Below are 19,340 nucleotides of genomic sequence, written 5' to 3'. Positions count from 1 at the left end.
GCAAAGTAAGGCCCAAACACCGCAAACAATGATGCACGTAGTTAGCTTGAAAAGCAAGTTGTACAGGAGAACCTCAGAGTTACGAAGATCATGGGAACGGAGGCTGTTCGTAATTCTGAACAAAACGTTCTGGTGTTCTTTCAAAAGTTTACAACTGAACATTGACTTAATACAGCTTTGAAACTTTACTATGCAGAAGAAAAATGCTTTTAACAATTTAATTTAAATGAAACAAGCACGGAAACAATTTCCTTATCTTGTCAAATCTTTTTTAAAAACTCTGTTTTTAGTCATTTACATTTAACAGTACTGTACTGTATTTGCTTTTTTCTTTTTTGTCTCTGCTGCTGCCTGATTGTGTACTTCTGGTTCCAAATGAGGTGTGTGGTTGACCGGTCAGTTCATAACTCTGGGGTTCTACAGTACCAATGAAATCAACAGGACTCCTAGCAACAACACTTGATGTAACACACCTCAGCAACTCTACAGGTGTGTCATCTATTAGGTCAGTAATGTCCAGGCCTGATAAGTAACTGTATTAATATATCAGAACCAAATACATTCTCTTGTGACCTGAACTAAGATTTAAATCCAGGTTCTAAAAGTGCATCTAACAAGTGTTAATCCATTGTGACATCTAGATTCCTAAATTCAACACTTGTAATGGACTGCATTTAGTAACTCTGGCCTTGTCTACACTACAAAGATTTGCCAGTTTAGTATACCAGCAAACCCTCCTAGTGCAAATTGCAGCTTATAGTGAGAAAAGAATGTTTTTGCTTATATAGCTTGTTCCAGTTTGCTGGAAAATAAGCTACAGTGGCAAAGCACTTAATTGCCAGTATAAGTGTGTCTACCCTAGAGCTTTTGCCAGAATAAAAATGTAGTTACCAAAAAAAACAAAAACAAAAAAAAACAAAAAAAAAAAAAACCAAACATCCCCAAGCAACATTACTGTACTGGCAAAAGTGCAGACCAGACCTTAGAGCATTTGTTGATTACGATGGAGAATTTAAAAGATATTTACAGATTGTTGAGAGTCCAGAGGGAGAAAAATAATGAATTTACAGGGACAATAAGATACATTTTTTTCCCTTCACCTTCCAGAAGTCCTCCATGGTGGATAAGGTTTTGAAATTGGTTTTCTCCATTTTCGATAAAGGTGTTTCCAGGAAGAGCTGTGACATTACCCTAGTGTAATAGTACATACTGGAACTCACCATCCCATAAGTCACTGCAGGAGACATTTTTTGGTAAGGAGGAGAGAAAGAGGGAACCAAGTTTAAAAAGCTTATTTCAAAGACATCTGATTGTATTTTACATGGAAATGTTAACATTTTAAAATAGGATAAAATGTAAGGCAAGCTTTTCCCTATCACCAAGTCCCCAATAATCACCATTAATCACTCTGAGATGATTTTATGCTAAGTTTACGCAGCAATTAAAAACCCGTGGTTGGCTGTGCCAGCTGAATTGGGCTCATGGGGCTCGGGCTAAGGGGCTGTTTAACTGAGGTGTAGACATTGGGGCTCAGGTTGGAACCCGGACTTTAGGATCCTGAGAGTTGGGAGGGTCCCAGAGCTGTCTGCAACCCAAGCCAGCTGGCACGGGCCAGTTGCGGGTGGCTAACAGCAGTGTAGACCTACCCTTAGTGTAAAAGGAATACAGAACAGAAGTGTCAATCAGCATTCAAATATTCAATGTTCCAATTCCACTCTGAGTTGCTTATTATTTATAATTACAGGTATTAAACTTTTAAAATAATAATTGGTAAGAAACAGGATCTGTGCAGTAACTTTAAAAGATCTTTTAATTAGAAAACCCTGAATATAGATTTTTGCTCCTACTGGGCCAAGTCCTTGGCTGAGAACCATACAGCACAAGTTATAGAGGGATGGAAAGATGGAAACTTTGGTTTCTTTGATCCTGGGGTCACTGAATGCAGTGCCAATCCCCAGTCAGAAGTTAGAGCAGCCCACAGCAGGGATGGAAGTGGCACAGGATTCTCTAAATCGGACCTACACCACTAGAATAATACCCTTTGAACCAAACTAATCCTTCCAATGCTGGATATGGTAGCTCAGACAGATTCTGCTACTAGTGTCACACAGAAGAGCTGGAAAAGACTGCCAAACTTTTTAAGCGATTGCAGGAGCGGTGTTCCACCGTCTTCGAACGTTTGAAGTTTCCCCGTCGTAAGGCTGAGCCTGTGCTGTGGCTCCCGCCCATCGCATTTCTCCACTAGCAAAGCGATACCAATGTGACCCTAGTCAGTTTTACCCTCTACTTCTACAAGCATACTGGGAGATGCTAAGCGTAGTAGGAGATGCAGAGTTCTCTCACACTGCAGACTATTCACAGAGGATAGCACTGGTTGCTCGTAGACATACCGCTTTCCCTATGCACCATCAGGAACGGACATTGAAAATGACCAAATTCCTGATTCAACAATGTATTTAAGCATTTAAGTAATCCCATCCCTATTCAGCAAAGCACGTGAGCACATGCTTACTCATGCCATTATGTGCTTTGCTGCATAGGGACACTATTACTCATATACAAAATTAAGCACACTTAAATGTACTGCTGCATCAGGGCCTAAGACTGTGTCAGTTGCTTCTCCTCACGCCTTTAAAATAGGGCCAGGGGCACAAGCAGCAGCATAGATGCCATTCTGGAAGGATGAGGCAGGTGCAAGGGTGAGGCAAGGAAGGCCAAAAAAACCCAGAAAAGCTCAAATGAGGAGAAGGCAGAGGAAAGGGACAACATATCTAATAGCAGGGCGTATCAGGAAAGGTAGGATTTGGCCCCTCGCTTATAGAATAGCAGCGTCTTTCCAGTTGGAGTGAACAGGGCACAGCCACCAGAAAAGACTGACACAACAGAGAATTAGGCCCTCAACTTAAAGACTGCATCTACACTACAACTGTAAGCATAACATTGGGAGATCCAGTTATAGCACAGTTAAAGTCACTGGGTGAAAAGTACCTAAACTGGTTTCAGGGACACTGTTAAAATCTGAGAAGTCCTATACCACAGCCCACTTTGAGGGATGGAATTAGGTCCAGGCTATATACCAGTTTTTAACCTTGTTGTGGTGACAGTGTCCTTTGACTATTATACAGTATAAACAGAGTTAAGAAAAGTTAAACTCCCCTATACGTAAGACGGATATTTATTTTCTTTAGATAAAGAACAAGAACTATGTCTTCAAGCTTTTCTTCTATGTAGTATGGTGAGTGTATGAATTGCTAATGCAGTATACTGACCTTCAGTCAATTTATTAATTTAAAAATACTAGTCCATATGAAATTCTCTATCTTTCTTTTCTTGTACTGAAAAATGACTATCCAAATTATGCCAAACCACCACCGCAGGACATACTGAACTGTGAAAACTCAAGAGCAAACTGCTTGAAAAATAAAAGACAAATGTTTAAAATGCCTTTTTAACTGAAACAAAGGGCTATACTAATTTTCAGAATACTGTAGTTCCCCTCTCCCAAATTAAAAAAAAATAATTTGAAAGGAAAATTGTGCATGAAACATTTGTAGTAAAATGTTTTTGCCTGCAGACCATTTAACGTGAATTTGCATCAAGTTATTCAGCTGACTGGTGTTAACATTTGTATCTTCTAGCAGTGCTAAAACTCTGCAGGGGAATAAACTGTAGATCTACATCAAGGCCTTCTTGTATACCCCCCACTGCTGCTTTTTTTTTTTTTAATTTTCTCTTTAATAATCTCTTACTGTTGCATTTCCACTGGTGCTAGTATTGACAGTCCACTGGGCTTTTTACCACTGTACCATCTAGACTAGTTCTGAGTAGGGTTAGATGACAACACCATAAATGCTGGTACCACATTTACACTATTTCACCTGACATACTAATGGTACAGTACTAGTGGTACTAAAAATTTAAGGAAAATATCAGAGTAGATAAAGAAATCATACTTGCTCTCAAAGCTACAACTTTACATTTTAGTTTAAAATTCATTGGCATTTTGAGGCACTGAAAATATTAAATTGTGGATTTATTGCCAGTGCTAAAAATAAAGAGCATACAAAAAATAAGACAGCTTTCCAGAATTATATTAACCAGCAGCAAGTAATTGTTTTACTAGGCAAGTAAAAGATTTGTTTTATCACCACCACCACGAGGAAAGTTGGTGAATAGATTTTATGTTTAGGTTGGTAAATTTTCATGATTGTTTTGCAAGGCTGAAGTCTGGGGGGAACAGAACAAGGACCCCCCACACACACAACCCGTTTCCCTACATTATGTTTGAACCACTAGATCATATGAAAACTTAAGTGTCGGTTTTAGCCATTGCACATGCTATATTTGATTGAGCTACTTTGTGTGTTACAGTATTACAAATGAAACTCTAAAAAGATTTTGGAGAGGTTTTATTTAAAAAAAAAAAAGTATATTCAGACCTCTAATAATTCCAAGCACTATGTAATACCATACTTATTTTATTTCCCACAATCTTGGTCAGCTGCCTAAGTATGTGGCAGGAAAGTGTGAAAATCCTTTAAAAAGTTTTTTGCCTTAATAAGAGGAATCTGTACTTGAGTTTATTCTACAAACTAGATTATGGTGTATTAATAAAAACCTAGAATACTTTTGTTAAAAGTTAAAAAAAATCTTTAACTCTTTCAGTGTTTAGATAAAGGAATGTCTTTACTTATGATGCTTCCATTGCAAAAGCACAATATGCTAACAGCACAAACTCTAATGTAGAAAAATAAGATTTTGTGTGTGTGTGGGTGTGTGTGAGAGAGAGAGATTATGTGCAGTGTTTTTATAGCCATGTGTGATGAAGAGGGAATTTCTCATAGCACTTTGGATGCTGCATGTTTAACCAGGTGGTGGGGAATGATTATTATTTGCAGCGATCCCGGCGTGACTGTCGCCTAGCTGCCTGGGCCCCATGCCCATAGAGAACCCAGTGACATGGACATCTGGGTGTCTAGCAAATAATGATATGGACTGCTGTCCACTCCCTCTGCAGGAAGCCAGTCAGTTCGGACCAGCTGGAGAACAAAGAGCTAAGGTGGATGGTCAAGTGACGATGTCTGCCTGGGAAGAAGAACAAAGGACTGAGGAAGAGCAGGTTGGATTAGTTAGGTGTGATCTGCTGGAAGTAGGGGTACTTGTGGACTGGGGGCTGGAAGAGGGCCCTGGGTTCTAGTCAGATCCAGTTGGATTTGGCTGCAACTTTTCCACTCTGTGCTAACTGAAGAACTGCCTACGCTGTGTTCCAGAAGTTTAACAAATCCTTCCGTTTTACACAGCTGTCTGAGAGTCACTCGACTAAAGAAGTCGGGGTTGCATTTCTCCCTTTGGTTGTGCAAGTCTGCCCCAGGGTCCAGTTCAAGTGGATTCACTGAGGGGAGCTCAAAGAGCAAGGCAGATATACTGAACGCTCAGAAGGGCGGTCCTAGGAGGCACTGAAACCAAGGGGCTTACCCCAGTTAGAGAGTGTAAATCAAAGGAGGGTTAACACTCTAGAAGGGTCCTCCCAAGGACAGTTACAGAGCCGTGCAAAAGCACCGGACCTGTGGTAACTGTGACACTATGTTGGTTCCAAAAGAGAGAGACAAGGTGAGTGGGGTAATATTTACTGCACCAACTTCTATTGGTGAGAAAAGTTTTCACAGAGCTGAAGAGGACCTGAAGAACAGCTTTTTGTAAATTCAAAAGTTTGCCTCTCTCATCAACGGAAGTTGGCTCAATAAAAAACATTATCTCACCCATCTTGTCCATCATGTATTAGAAATTCCAATATCTGCCACTTTGGATTTCTTTAACCTTTTATGTAAGAGTAAAGATAAAAAAAGACAGCCACAAAGATATAGTAATTTCTAATGTTTGTGTTGAAATCACTTTACAATGACCTATTATGAAGTCAAATTTTATTCTACACAAGCTTATTCATTCTTATACAGTATATAACAGCATGTTCCTTTGACAATTATTGAATTTAAAAATAAAAAAAGCTAAAATAAAAATGCCCAAGGGCCTCAAGCTCCAAAGGAAAGGAAATCAGATTGAGGCTGGGGCTGTTAACGAGGTCGGTTATACCTCAGGTTGAGAAAAGCAGGCCAGAAATTTGTATGGTGCTGTGTAGAACCTTTGCCAAGCTTCCCATGCAGTCAGTGCTCCAACATCATTCAGCAACTTGACACACAGTCAGCTGGGGATCTTCAAAGCATCTTCACACTACATCTAAGTTACCCAAAGGCTTAATTCAAGACTATTGTAGTAGCAATATTTTTGATTGTGTCTGCATGGTTCTGGCTGCTTTGGTTATAGGTAAAATGCACAATAATTTTATCAAAAAGGAAAGGAGTACTTGTGGCACCTTAGAGACCAACAAATTTATTTGAGCATAAGCTTTCGTGAGCTACAGCTCACTTCATCGGATGCATTCTGTAGCTCATGAAAGCTTATGCTCAAATAAATTTGGTAGTCTCTAAGGTGCCACTAGTACTCCTTTTCTTTTTGCAATACAGACTAACATGGCTGCTACTCTGAAACCAATAATTTTATTGAGCGTGCCTGACATGTTTGGTAGGTAGGACCTTACCAAGCAATTACAGTCACATCTTCAATTATTTTACAACAGCATCACAACTCAAAGTAATTGGTCCTAGCAACAGGGGATATTTCAGCCCCCTAATAAGGGGTTAAATCAATTAAAGGAGAAGGGGTTGGAGTTTGTAAACCTCACTCCCTGGTAGTTGGGAGTTGGTAGGCAAGACTGTAAATTCTTCTCCTCAGGGACCACGTTGTTTTATGCATTTGTACGCACAATGGGGCCGCCAATCCTGACTGGGCTCTTTGGATGCTACCACAAAAACTAAATAGTAACAAAATAAATGCCATTTCCGTGGTTCAAGCATCTACTCACTATCTCGTGCCAATGTTTAGTACCACACACTTTACCCAAGATTTACTTCTGTGTATTAGTATGCCTGAGGCTGCAAGCCTGTTTAGGACCCTCAATGTTATGTGCACACGTAGAGAGAGTCAAAAAATGTTTAAGAGGCTACCACCACTAGTCTTTCAACGACTACAGAAACTTTTTTGCTTAAGGATATCTGGTTTTGACTTAGTTGATAAAAATCATACCTTTTCAGACACTTTCTGAACCTTAATTTTTGACTGTGATCAATAGTTCATGCCTTTCACTATTAGATGGCATCAGATACACAAAATTTGTGCTATGCACCAGCTTTTTCCTTGGATGTACCCTTTCAGCGTGCCAGAACCTGAAAGGGGTACCAATTCTTCCACAAGGGTAGGCCACATGGCCTCAATGCCTTTAGGACTGAGGAAAGGTCAACATTTAAAATGCTGCATCAGGACAGCATTGGTACAGCTGTACTGATGAAGCTGCGCCACTGTAGCGCTTTAATGAAGACACTGTAGGAAGGCGAGAGCCGTCACCCATCAGCACAGTTAATCCACCTCCACAAGATGTGGTAGTTATGTCGGTGGAAGAAGCTCTCCCGCTGACACTGGCGCTTAGGTTGGTATAACATCACTCAAGGGTGTGGATTTTTCACACCCCTGAGCAATGTAGTTATATCAAAGTAATTCTATAGCGTAGACCTGCCCTGGGCCTCCAGAACTCCTATTTCACACCATGAGACAGACTCCTGTTCAGAGACTTTTTGCCTTCTTCAGGGATCAATACACCTCAGCAAGTATTTGCAGTGACATCAGCCAGCCTTTTCAAAACAGAGTAGGGTTTATTAGTCAACTGAAATACCGCAGTGAGAAGTCCTTTGTTAGCGCAGAGAAGCAACGGTTAAGACAATCCACACTGGCCAAACCAGGGTTCCTGTGAACCATGCTGCTGTCTACTTCTATCCCTGTCTCAGTCCCAGGTGAGAGCTGCTGTTTCTCTCCCAAAGGCCTGCTCCTACCCTAACCTCCTGTCATCTTTTGGTCCATAGTTGTCCTTCTGAAGACGCAGGTTGAGTTCACATGTTCTACCCAACAGAGTTTCCTGTAGATACGTAGCAACTGTTCAGTCCTTGGGGTTCCCATTATCTTTCTGGATTCTCCATTTACACGGGTCAGTTTCAGCCAGTCCTTTAAAGGTGCATTCATGACAGCCCAGTTACATGACCCAATGCACCATGTCTCCTGCTCTGTCTCAAGAGCAGCTTTTTAACCCTTTACATTCCATGTAGCAATACAAAACAGGAAGAAACTGAGGCACACAGAGGAATCATAACTATTACCAAAGTCCCCACTTTCTAAAAGGAAGGTATTATTCTTTGAAGGTGGGAAAACTGAAGCAAACAGTTTTAAATGATTTTTTCCAAGCTCACATAAGAAACCAATGGCAGAATTAGAAACAGAACCCAAGTATCCTAAATACCAGCCTCATGGCCTAATCACTAGACAACAGGCCTACCATCCTGGGGTAAAAACCCTCACTGTTCACTCTTGGGGTCACACAGCACAGACAATTAGTATAGAAATCTGAAAATTAATGGAAAATGGTACTTACAGACACACAAGACCACAAGGAAAATCACATATGTGATTAGTTCTCGTAAAACACTTTTCAGGTATCTCTCTCTGCTAGTGTTTTCTTCCATCAATCTTGTACCCCACAGACCTTTAAAGAGAAATATTTACATAAATGCATGTAAGGCATCACGTATTAGCCACATTACTAATATAATTGAGGCAGGGTGTGCACCAGTTTTGTCGTGACACAAACCATGACAATTTTTGCTGCATATTCTTCTATAAGATTTTAAACTGGAGAAATGTGGGTTCAGTAGGTACATAAGTGGATAAGTAATTGGTTAAACAAGGGCAAACAAAGTAACTATTAATGGAATGATATCAGATTGGAAGGAGGTGTCAAGTGGGGTTCCACTGGGATCTGTTCTGGACCCAGTGTAATTTAACATCTTTATTAATGACCTGGATATTGGAATAGAGAGCATACTGATCAAATGTGCAGATAACACAAAACTGGGGGGTTGCAAACACTTTTGAAGGATAGAACTAAAATTCAAAGGGATCTTGACAAATTGGAGAACGGGACTATAGACAACAAAATAAAATTCAACAAAGACAAATGTAACGTGCTACACTTAGGGAAGAAAAGTCAAATGCACAAATAGAAAATGGGGGATAATTGGCTTGGCAGCAGCACTGCTGAGAAGGATCTGGGAGTTGTGGCGATCACAAACTCAACATGAGGCAACAATGCAATGCTGTTGCAAAAAAAACAAAAAAACAAATGCAGTTTTGGGCTGCATTAACAGAGGCATAGCATGCAAGTTATGGGAGGCGATAATACCTCTCTACTCTACTCGGCATTGATGAGGCCTCAGCTGGAGTACAGTAACTCCTCACTTAACGTTGTAGTTATGTTCCTGAAAAATGCGACTTTAAGCAAAACAATGTGAAGCGAATCCAATTTCCCCATCAGAATTAATGTAAATAGGGGGGGTTAGGTTCCAGGGAAATTTTTTTTTTTGCCGGACAAAAGGCATTATATACATTTTATTATATATATATATACACACACACACACACATATATATATATATACATATATACACACACACATACACACACATACAATGTTAAACAAGCAATTTAATTCAGGTATAACTTTGAAACAATGTTAAATAAGCAATTTAATACAGGTATTAAACAAGCTGGCAGCCCCCCCACCACCTCCCACCCGCCAGCAGACACCGCAGATCAGTGCCTCCCCTCCTGCTCCCCCTGCCTCCTGCATGCAGCAATCAGCTGTCTTGCGGCATTCAGGAGGCTGGGGGGAAAAGCGAGGACGCGGCATGCTGGCTCTACCTTCCTCCCCTGCCTCCCGAACGCTGCAAACCAGCTGTTTGCCGCAGGCAGGGGGGAGGAGCAAGGACACAGCGCACAGCCTTCCCCCTCCTTCCTGCGCACAGCAAACAGCTGGTTTGTGGCCTTTAGGAGGCAAGGGAGGGCGGGGGAGCCTGTGCGCCACGTCCTCGCTCCTCTCCACTTCTCCCAGCCTCCTGAACGCTGCGAGACAGGGGGAGCAGGGGGAAGGCGCTGATCTGCGGGGTCTGCCATTAGGCAGGAGACACTGGGGGATAGGGGGCATAGGGGAGCTGATGGGGGGCTGCCAGCCGTGGACAAAGCAGGCGGCCAAACAACCATTTTTTTTTTTTTTTTTTTTAGAGAGCTCCCCCAGTGCTCTAAAAACCCACCTCCATGAGGGGCGTGGCTCCCAGCACTGGTGCACTGTCTACACTGGCACTTTACAGCGCTGAAACTTGCTGCGCTCAGGGGGGTGTTTTTTCACACCTCTGAGTGAGAAAGTTGCAATGCTGTAAATTGCCAGTGTAGACATTCCCTCAGCCTTGCTATTTTCTCCCACAGGGGATCAGAAAAATAAAGAAAATTTAAAAAAAAAAAGTGTCACCAAAAGGTCAATTGTTGAATGTTATCAGGACAGAATGCATTAGCAATCATATTAATAACAGGAATGTAATAAGCAACAGAGAGAAGCTTGGACCAGCTGTTGATGTTCAATTCAGAATTGTTACCTTCAGCCAACTGTTGTTTAACCTAAAAGCAAGCCAATATGACCTAAGTGTAAAGGAGGAAAGAGAGAAAACGATGGGGGAAAAAAAAACAACTCAATTTATTCCTGCAAAGCCAAACTGTCATCACTCAGTTTTCAGGTATTTTAAGTAACCAGCCTTAAAAATTCCATTTAGATCACTAGTGGATGGAAATAAAATTATCTGAAAATCCCTAAGAAAAAAAATTAATGTTAGAGATATCACAATAATTTGGAATCAAATTTAACAGCAACAATGGAAAACTAAAACAAATGTAAACTGGACTATGAAGCAAAAATGTAATCCCAGCTGTTGAAAAGAATAAAGTCTGAAAGATCCAGCTGTTGAATGGGAGCTTCACTCAACGAAGAGAAAGATGATAAAAGCTACAATCTTCCAACTGCACGCAATGCTAAAGTTCATTCCAAAAGCATTAACAGAGCAAATATTTTTAGAAACCATTAAAGCACACCAATTCAAGACATTACCTAGCCACAAAGCCAAATAGGAAAAGACATTTCAGCACAGAGAGTAATAACTTTAACATAAGCTTTCCTCTCAGTTTTCAGTCTTTAATAACCCTTCATTAATATACATTAATAAAAGGGTTGAATTAGTTCTACCACAAGGAAACTAGGTTTTTGTTTTTTACTTTGTTCTTCAAAGCCAAGGCTGAAAAATTTACAGATAAGTGCTGTTGCAGTTTGCCATATAAAATGCCCAAGAACGCCAAGTACTAGTTGTCAGTACATTAGTCACCAATAAGAAATGTAGCAAGCAAAACATTTGCTAACTGAAATTCTGTCATATTAGAGAATTATTATAAATCAGCATGGAGCAGAAAATTACAGCTTTGAAAAATCCAGCTTAGAAGTACATGGAGTAGGCTTACCAATAAAATAAATCCATATTCTATTGGCCATTATATTTCTTTTACTGCCTGAGATTTTTATGTGACTAATGTAGCCACTTTACCATTTTAATAATATATTATTTTAAATCAGTGTTTCTCAGCCTTTTTGTGCTGGCGACCCACTTTGGACTTACAATTTTTTCTAGTGCGGGGGGGGAGGAGGAGGTCACAATTTTTTTTGTAACCCCCTTCCGTACCTTAAGCTCAGGGCTGAAACATGTAAATTAATTTTGCAGGGCCGCAGGCAATTGGCCTGCTTCCTACCCCCCCTAAACTTGTCCCTCAACCACCTCCAGGTTGACAAACATTATTCTAGATAATCAAGAATACTGCAGGTTCAGGGAGTCATTTTAATGTAAAGATTTGATTGGAATCATCTCTGGACCATCAAAATTATCTCAATTCTAGCTATAATTTACCATTTTCAGCATCTCATTAATGACATATAAAGTTATTCATGAACTTTTGATCCATGCTGAAGTGAGCTACCATTCGCTTTATCAAATGTTTATCAAATCCATAAACTAACATTTCTCTTTCCCACTCTCTTTTATTGCCTGAAAGGCATATCCTTAGATTACATGAATTCAGATGCGATGTCACATTGTGGTGATTAAAGGGAACTACAAAACAAAGGACATTTCATCTCATAGTAAAAATCTGTGCACAGAGTACATTTAATTTGTTTGAGCCACACAGGTTTTGCTATATTTCCTTTCATTTTTAAATAGCTTGTATATATTTGGATTTATAAATAAAAAGGTACCTCCAAAGCTATAAGTGCCCTTAAGATGTTTTAAAACACAATTAACAAAACAAAACAAGCCAAAAGCAAGCTTATAATATATAGCAGCAAACAGTTAAGCTATACAGCAAATCAGAAACATAAAACCTCACCCTCCCTAAATTTGCCATCCTCAAGCAACATCACCTTCTCCCAAAACATAAAAAAGAGGAACCTTATACATGTCCTGAAGTTCACATTGCTTAGTTGAAGTATTAACTTCATGACTACTGTGACCCAGTAAGTGTCAAATGTAGCAGCCTCCTTGTTTAAAAAAAGATTAAGAATGTGAAATTCAAATAAGAAAACCATCAAAGGAAAATGCTAGGTAGATGAATTTAGTATTCATGAAAGCAACAGAAAAACAGCAATGACTGAAGCAAGGTCTAGCACAGAAGAGGAAGATTGTGATCTTCCCAACCTGGCTCTACAAATATACCTCAGTCCTAACCAGCAAAATATCTCCTTACTCAATACTGGCCCTCTCTGTAACAGACAATTGCCCTCATGCAAAGATCATGTGGTAGTTTGTAATACAAAGAGCAGGATAAATTCAAAGTACTTTGTGTTGACTCAAGTTCAGCCCTGGGCAGCGGGGCTCAACCTTCGGCTTCAGCTTCAGCCCTGGGTGGCAGGGCTCAGGCTACAGGCCCCCCGCTTGGGACTGAAGCCTTTGGGCTTCTGCTTTTCCCCCCTACATCTTCCCCTGCCCTGGGCTCGGGTTTCTGCCACACTATCCAGGGTCATGTAGTAATTTTTTTTTTGGGTCAGAAGGGGGTCGGGGTATAATGAAGTTTGAGAACCCCTGGGCTAGACAAATCATTGGTTTTAGCCAGCATGGCCATTATGTTCTTAACCCATTATGACTACTACTTATCATTAGGGCCCTACCAAATTCACGGTCCACTTTGGTCAATTTCATGATCATAGGATTTTAAAAATAGTAAATTTAATGATTTCAGCTTTTTAAATCTGAAATTTCATGGTGTTGTAATTGTCGGGGTCCTGACCCATAAAAGAGTTGGGGTGGAGGGCACAAGGTTATGGGGGGGGTTGCGATACTGCTACTCATCCTTCTGCAGGACTGCTGGCAGCCAACTCTGTAGGCAGCAGCACAGAAGTAAGGGTGGCATGGTATGGTATTGCCACCCTTACTTCTGCACTGCTGCTGGCGGGGCGGTGCCTTCAGAGCTGGGCACCTAGCTAACAACCTCCGCTCTCCGGCCACCCAGCTCTGAAGTCAGCACAGAAGTAAGGGTGGCAATTCCATAGGCCCCTAAAATAACCTTGTGACCCTACTGCAACTTCCTTTTGGGTCAGGACCCCCAATTTGAGAAACGCTGGTCTTCCCCATGAAATTTGTATAGTATTGGATAAAAGAACACAAAAGACCAGATTTCACGGGGTGGGGGTGGGCCACCAGATTTTACAGTCCATGATGCGTTTTTCATGGCCGTGAATTTGGTAGGGCCCTACTTATTACCTTCTGTGCTTCCAGTTACCAGTTTATTTACTCTAACAATGCACCAGTTACTGCAGAAAATCTTCTCAATCTAATTCTCTGGTTTGCCTGTTTCAACACTTAAAACATACTGTTAATGCTTTTGCTGCATAACTGACTTCATATTTAAACATATCTTGTGTTAAAAGATTTTGTGAGTACCATATCTTCCATTCTTCAGTGACATCCCTGTTCTCCATGAAACGTCAAAAATAAGTGAGAGCGTTTCCAATTGTAGATTGAATAGTTCCTTAAATTATGCTACAGTGAATTTCACTAGGCCTTGATATAAAGGTGTTTAGTTTATCTGTAGTAAGCATCCTTCAATCTGTACCTTAACATTTCAGACTTGGAACCTCTCTCTTTCATTACTTACCCTATATCCACTGGTTTCAGAGTAGCAGCCGTGTTAGTCTGTATTCGCAAAAAGAAAAGGAGTACTTGTGGCACCTTAGAGACTAACAAATTTATTAGAGCATAAGCTTTCGTGAGCTACAGCTCACTTCATCGGATGCATTTGGTGGAAAAAACAGAGGAGAGATTTATATACACACACACAGAGAACATGAAACAATGGGTTTATCATACACACTGTAAGGAGAGTGATCACTTAAGATAAGCCATCACCAGCAGCAGGGGGGGGAAAGGAGGAAAACCTTTCATGGTGACAAGCAAGGTAGGCCAATTCCAGCAGTTAACAAGAATATCAGAGGAACAGTGGGGGGTGGGGTGGGAGGGAGAAATACCATGGGGAAATAGTTTTACTTTGTGTAATGACTCATCCATTCCCAGTCTCTATTCAAGCCTAAGTTAATTGTATCCAGTTTGCAAATTAATTCCAATTCAGCAGTCTCTCGTTGGAGTCTGTTTTTGAAGCTTTTTTGTTGAAGGATAGCCACTCTTAGGTCTGTGATCGAGTGACCAGAGAGATTGAAGTGTTCTCCAACTGGTTTTTGAATGTTATAATTCTTGATGTCTGATTTGTGTCCATTCATTCTTTTACGTAGAGACTGTCCAGTTTGGCCAATGTACATGGCAGAGGGGCATTGCTGGCACATGATGGCATATATCACATTGGTAGATGCGCAGGTGAACGAGCCTCTGATAGTGTGGCTGATGTGATTAGGCCCTATGATGGTATCCCCTGAATAGATATGTGGACAGAGTTGGCAATGGGCTTTGTTGCAAGGATAGGTTCCTGGGTTAGTGGTTCTGTTGTGTGGTGTGTGGTTGCTGGTGAGTATTTGCTTCAGATTGGGGGGCTGTCTGTAAGCAAGGACTGGTCTGTCTCCCAAGATCTGTGAGAGTGATGGGTCGTCCTTCAGGATAGGTTGTAGATCCTTGATGATGCGTTGGAGAGGTTGGTGATGGCTTATCTTAAGTGATCACTCTCCTTACAGTGTGTATGATAAACCCATTGTTTCATGTTCTCTGTGTGTGTGTATATAAATCTCTCCTCTGTTTTTTCCACCAAATGCATCCAATGAAGTGAGCTGTAGCTCACGAAAGCTTATGCTCTAATAAATTTGTTAGTCTCTAAGGTGCCACAAGTACTCCTTTTCTTTTTGCCTATATCCACTATCCTCTTTAGAAAAGATTGTTGTTATAGATGTGCTAGGAAAGGACACTAGTCTCTCCATAACTGCTTGCAAAAATAAGTGCTACCTCTAAACTCTGAGAATTTATAGCGTATATTAATATCTTTTCTTCACTCAGAAACTGAAGAGAGGCTTCTGTAGTAACTTTAGCTATACTTGCATGTGATTCACACCATTTAAATATTGGGCTGAAGTCAGTGGGAGTTGACAGTGCTAAGCATCTAACATATACAAGCCCAATATTAGTCAAACAAAACCAAGCTATTTTACTTCCAAAAGGGACCCGTACATTTAAGTAAAACACATCCGTATATGTGGAATGCCCCAAGCAATTAGAGGACATTAGTAATTTAAAATTTTATTTTATCTTGCAAAACCATAAAATGTAGGCCTACCAGTTTCCACAAAGCATGCACTTGACTAGTGACATCCCACCCAACAGAATAAAGAGAATTAAATCAGTCACCAATAGACTGCATGCTGGAATATCATACCAAGAGGATCTGGTGATTCAACATAGGCCTGCACCACAAAATAAGGTAAATTTTAAGTGACCGATGTGCACCACCTTCCAAATTGCTTATTTTGCTGAGAAATATGTGTTAGACTGATCTCCCTGACAGCCTGCCTGACAGAACCATACCTTGCAATTTATTCTCCTGGCAAAGTCTCTCTCTCTGATGCTAATTCCACTTCAGGCCCAGCTCCCTGTGCTACAAGTCAGTGGAAGGATTTGTACAAAGATTCCCACTTGTTCTAAAACCAGTTCAACTGTAGTACAGTAGGATCATTGCGTATTTTAAAAAAACAGATTTCCTGAGGGCATACACTGACAAAGTTTGAACTGTACAGCAGGCAATGTCTTCCTACCCCAGCGTGGAGTGGCCAATCATTAAAAAATTATATTAAGGTAACTGGATAGTTCAGAGGACTACCAGAGGAATAAAATGTCTTTTTCAGCTAGTTGGGGACAAAAGCTGGATCTACACTAAAAGATTAACTGCTGCTGAAAGTGGTGTTTTGTACAGTCAATCATCTTCATCAACAGGTTCCACAAACCAGTATTGAAAACTGTTCTAATGCTAGCACCGATCATATTAGTGTAGTCATGATTGTTTTCAATACTGTTTCACAAACCATGATTGATCCAATAGTATTAAATTAGATAACACAACACTGTGATCATCACAAAGTCATGGTCAGTATTGTGCCATCTAATTCAAGAATTGCAGTCATGTTCAGACTATGTTTTTGATGTAGACAAACTTGGTGAAGTATATCGGAAGGGGAAAATGGGAAACTTATTACAGTTGCCTAAACTGTACCTGTTTCTTGGTTTAAAAAAAAAAATAGACTTCACTTTCTACATCTGTCAAGCCAGTTCCTTTTACAAGTACTACCTATACACACAGATAACATTCAAGGAACAATGCTAAAAGCCATAAACCCATCAGACAATAATAATTATTTTTATATACCATAATCAATCACTACTGTCCACTTTTCAATCTCACACCACAAAACAGGAACTTATTTCATTGTGCAATCTTTCACAAAAATTGATGCAGACCATGCATGCTGCATACCTGAAACAGTGCACTTTTGACTTTCACATCCAAATAAATAAATAAATAAATAAATAGAGGGCATTTTGTTTTGACATGAGATGACTCGATTCACAGAATATTTTTACATCAAAAATATTTTGGGGATGTCATTAATAAATGGACAAGCAACTGTCCAATTTGCAAACCTCAGGCCTGAAACTGAATGCAGTTTGATACATCTGTTCACTTTGTGTCAGCTAATATTTGCCAATTTGCACCAGCTCAGATTATCTATCTAGTTGCAAACTTTATGGAAAAAATGGTTCACTCCATTCACCATTCACTTTTACAGTTGCAAAGATTTTCTAAAATACAGAAGCCTTTTAATTTTTATGAATATTGATGTTACACAACTATAAAAAACAAAAAAGAAAAACACTGTGGGGCACTTGCCCATGACTTCTCCCCCACAAAACTGAACCCCAGCTGACTTCCTACTCCCAGCAAGCAACTCTGCAATGCCAATTTTGCTTAGCAATAGGACTACAGTGAGCCACCAAGACTACTGCAACAAACAGATGATGTATATAAGCTTTTTACTGTGGCAGCTAATGACAACACTTGGAAGCTAGGCAGCACTTCAAAGGACTGTACAAAAAGGTAATTAATCCCAACATCACCTCTGTGTGGGAAGTACCCATCAATCTGATTATATAGAGAGGGAGCCTGAGGCAGAGAGATGAAACGACTTGGCCCAAGGTCACTCAGAGATTTGGTGTCAGGCTCGAGGGCCTGTGCCTGCAGAAAAGGTCACATACAGGATTGCACTTCTGGATGCAGCCTGACCTACCTTTCCTCAGTGTGCTCTCCACCCTACAAAGCATCCCCTGCAACTGACACCCTGGGAGAAGCAGCACAAGCAAGAAAGGCAAATAGCTCGGGGTAGTTTAAAACAAGGGGCTGAGGCTGTGAACAGGAGTGTGCGTGTGGGTATGTGGGTGGGTGGCGGGTGGTCAAAGTGGGGGGTGAAAGGATCTAAAAGAGGAAAGAGCTACAGCGCTTGGGGGAATGGAGTACAAGGCTCCAAATGGCGAACACAAGGGGCAAGGGCTGGAACCAGGGGGGTGACTAGATGAGAGGGCTCAAGGGACTGAATGTGAGGGAAGCTGGGGGGGGGGTCTCAGCCCATGGGGCAGGAGCACGGGGGCAGGACCTGGGGGGGGCCCAGCCCATGGGGCAGGTCGCAGGGCGGGGCTGGCTCCTACCTCGCAGGCGGCGGGCCAGCCGCTTGGCCCAGGCGGTTCGATGGGGCGGAAGGGCCCCATCTGGGGGCAGGTGCGGGGCCAGCGGGTCCCCTCCGGCGGGGCTGGGACACGGAGCCGCCCCCACGCCGCGTTCCCCCCGCCGGCGCCGCCGCCGGCCGCTGTCAGGCTCCCCGGCCGGGCCCCGGGCGCTGCTGGCGCCTGGGGAGGGGGAGGAGGAGGCGGCCCCGCGGCTGCCCCACTCTACGTCCATCTCCATCCGCAGCACCGGCCCCGCCGCCGCCGCCTCCTCCGGCTCGAAGCCCGGGTTGTCCCGACTCCAGGCCTGCCGCGAGCAGGAGGAGGGCGGCGGAGAATGGGGCCCGCCCGCGGGTCCCTGGATCCGCCCCAGCTCCAGCCCCAGCGGTCCCCCGCCGCCCGGGTAGGAGAGCGCGGCCCTGGCGCCCCCGGCCCCCGCCATCAGCCCGCTGCAGCCGCCCAGACGCCGCAGCCGCGGGGCGGGACCGCGCGCAGAGCTGCCGCCCCGGGCCCCTCCAGAACCCGCCCCCACCCGCGAGCCCCGCCCCCAGAACCCGCCCCGGGCCCGGACAGCCCCCCGCCCCCACCCGCGAGCCCCGCCCCGGGCCCGGACAGGCCCCCACCCCCACCCGTGAGCCCCGCCCCCCAGAACCTGCCCCGGGCCCGGACAGCCCCCCGCCCCCACCCGCGAGCCCCGCCCCCAGAACCCGCCCCGGGCCAGGACAGCCCCCCGCCCCCACCCGCGAGCCCCGCCCCGGGCCCGGACAGCCCCCCGCCCCCACCCGCGAGCCCCGCCCCGGGCCCGGACAGGCCCCCACCCCCACCCGTGAGCCCCGCCCCGGGCCCGGACAGCTCCCCGCCCCCACCCGCGAGCCCCGCCCCCAGAACCCGCCCCGGGCCAGGACAGCCCCCCGCCCCCACCCGCGAGCCCCGCCCCCAGAACCCGCCCCGGGCCCGGACAGCCCCCCGCCCCCACCCGCGAGCCCCGCCCCGGGCCCGGACAGGCCCCCACCCCCACCCGTGAGCCCCGCCCCCAGAACCCGCCCCGGGCCCGGACAGCCCCCCGCCCCCACCCGCGAGCCCCGCCCCCAGAACCCGCCCCGGGCCCGGACA

The 19,340-nt window shown here is 43.3% G+C and overlaps 1 protein-coding gene across 2 annotated transcripts in view; it reads right to left on the bottom strand.

Moving 5' to 3' along the window:
- Positions 1-18,728, bottom strand: part of PKD2 (polycystin 2, transient receptor potential cation channel) — a 43,927-nt gene extending 25,199 nt beyond the window's left edge. The window contains exons 1-3 of one of the 2 annotated variants that reach the window (XM_043513498.1): positions 18,213-18,728; positions 8,534-8,644; positions 1,101-1,234 (exon numbers count right to left, since the gene is read on the bottom strand). In XM_043513498.1, coding sequence (XP_043369433.1) covers positions 1,101-1,234; positions 8,534-8,644; positions 18,213-18,669 — 702 coding nt within the window. In that variant the 5' untranslated portion in view covers positions 18,670-18,728. The remainder of the gene's footprint in view (positions 1-1,100; positions 1,235-8,533; positions 8,645-18,212) is intronic. The other variant, XM_043513497.1, reaches the window with a different exon arrangement.
- Positions 18,729-19,340: the final 612 nt, after the last annotated feature.

This window comes from Dermochelys coriacea, chromosome 4 (assembly GCF_009764565.3).
Source record: "Dermochelys coriacea isolate rDerCor1 chromosome 4, rDerCor1.pri.v4, whole genome shotgun sequence".
Taxonomy (NCBI): domain Eukaryota; kingdom Metazoa; phylum Chordata; order Testudines; family Dermochelyidae; genus Dermochelys; species Dermochelys coriacea.
This window is presented reverse-complemented; position numbering and strand designations above follow the sequence as displayed.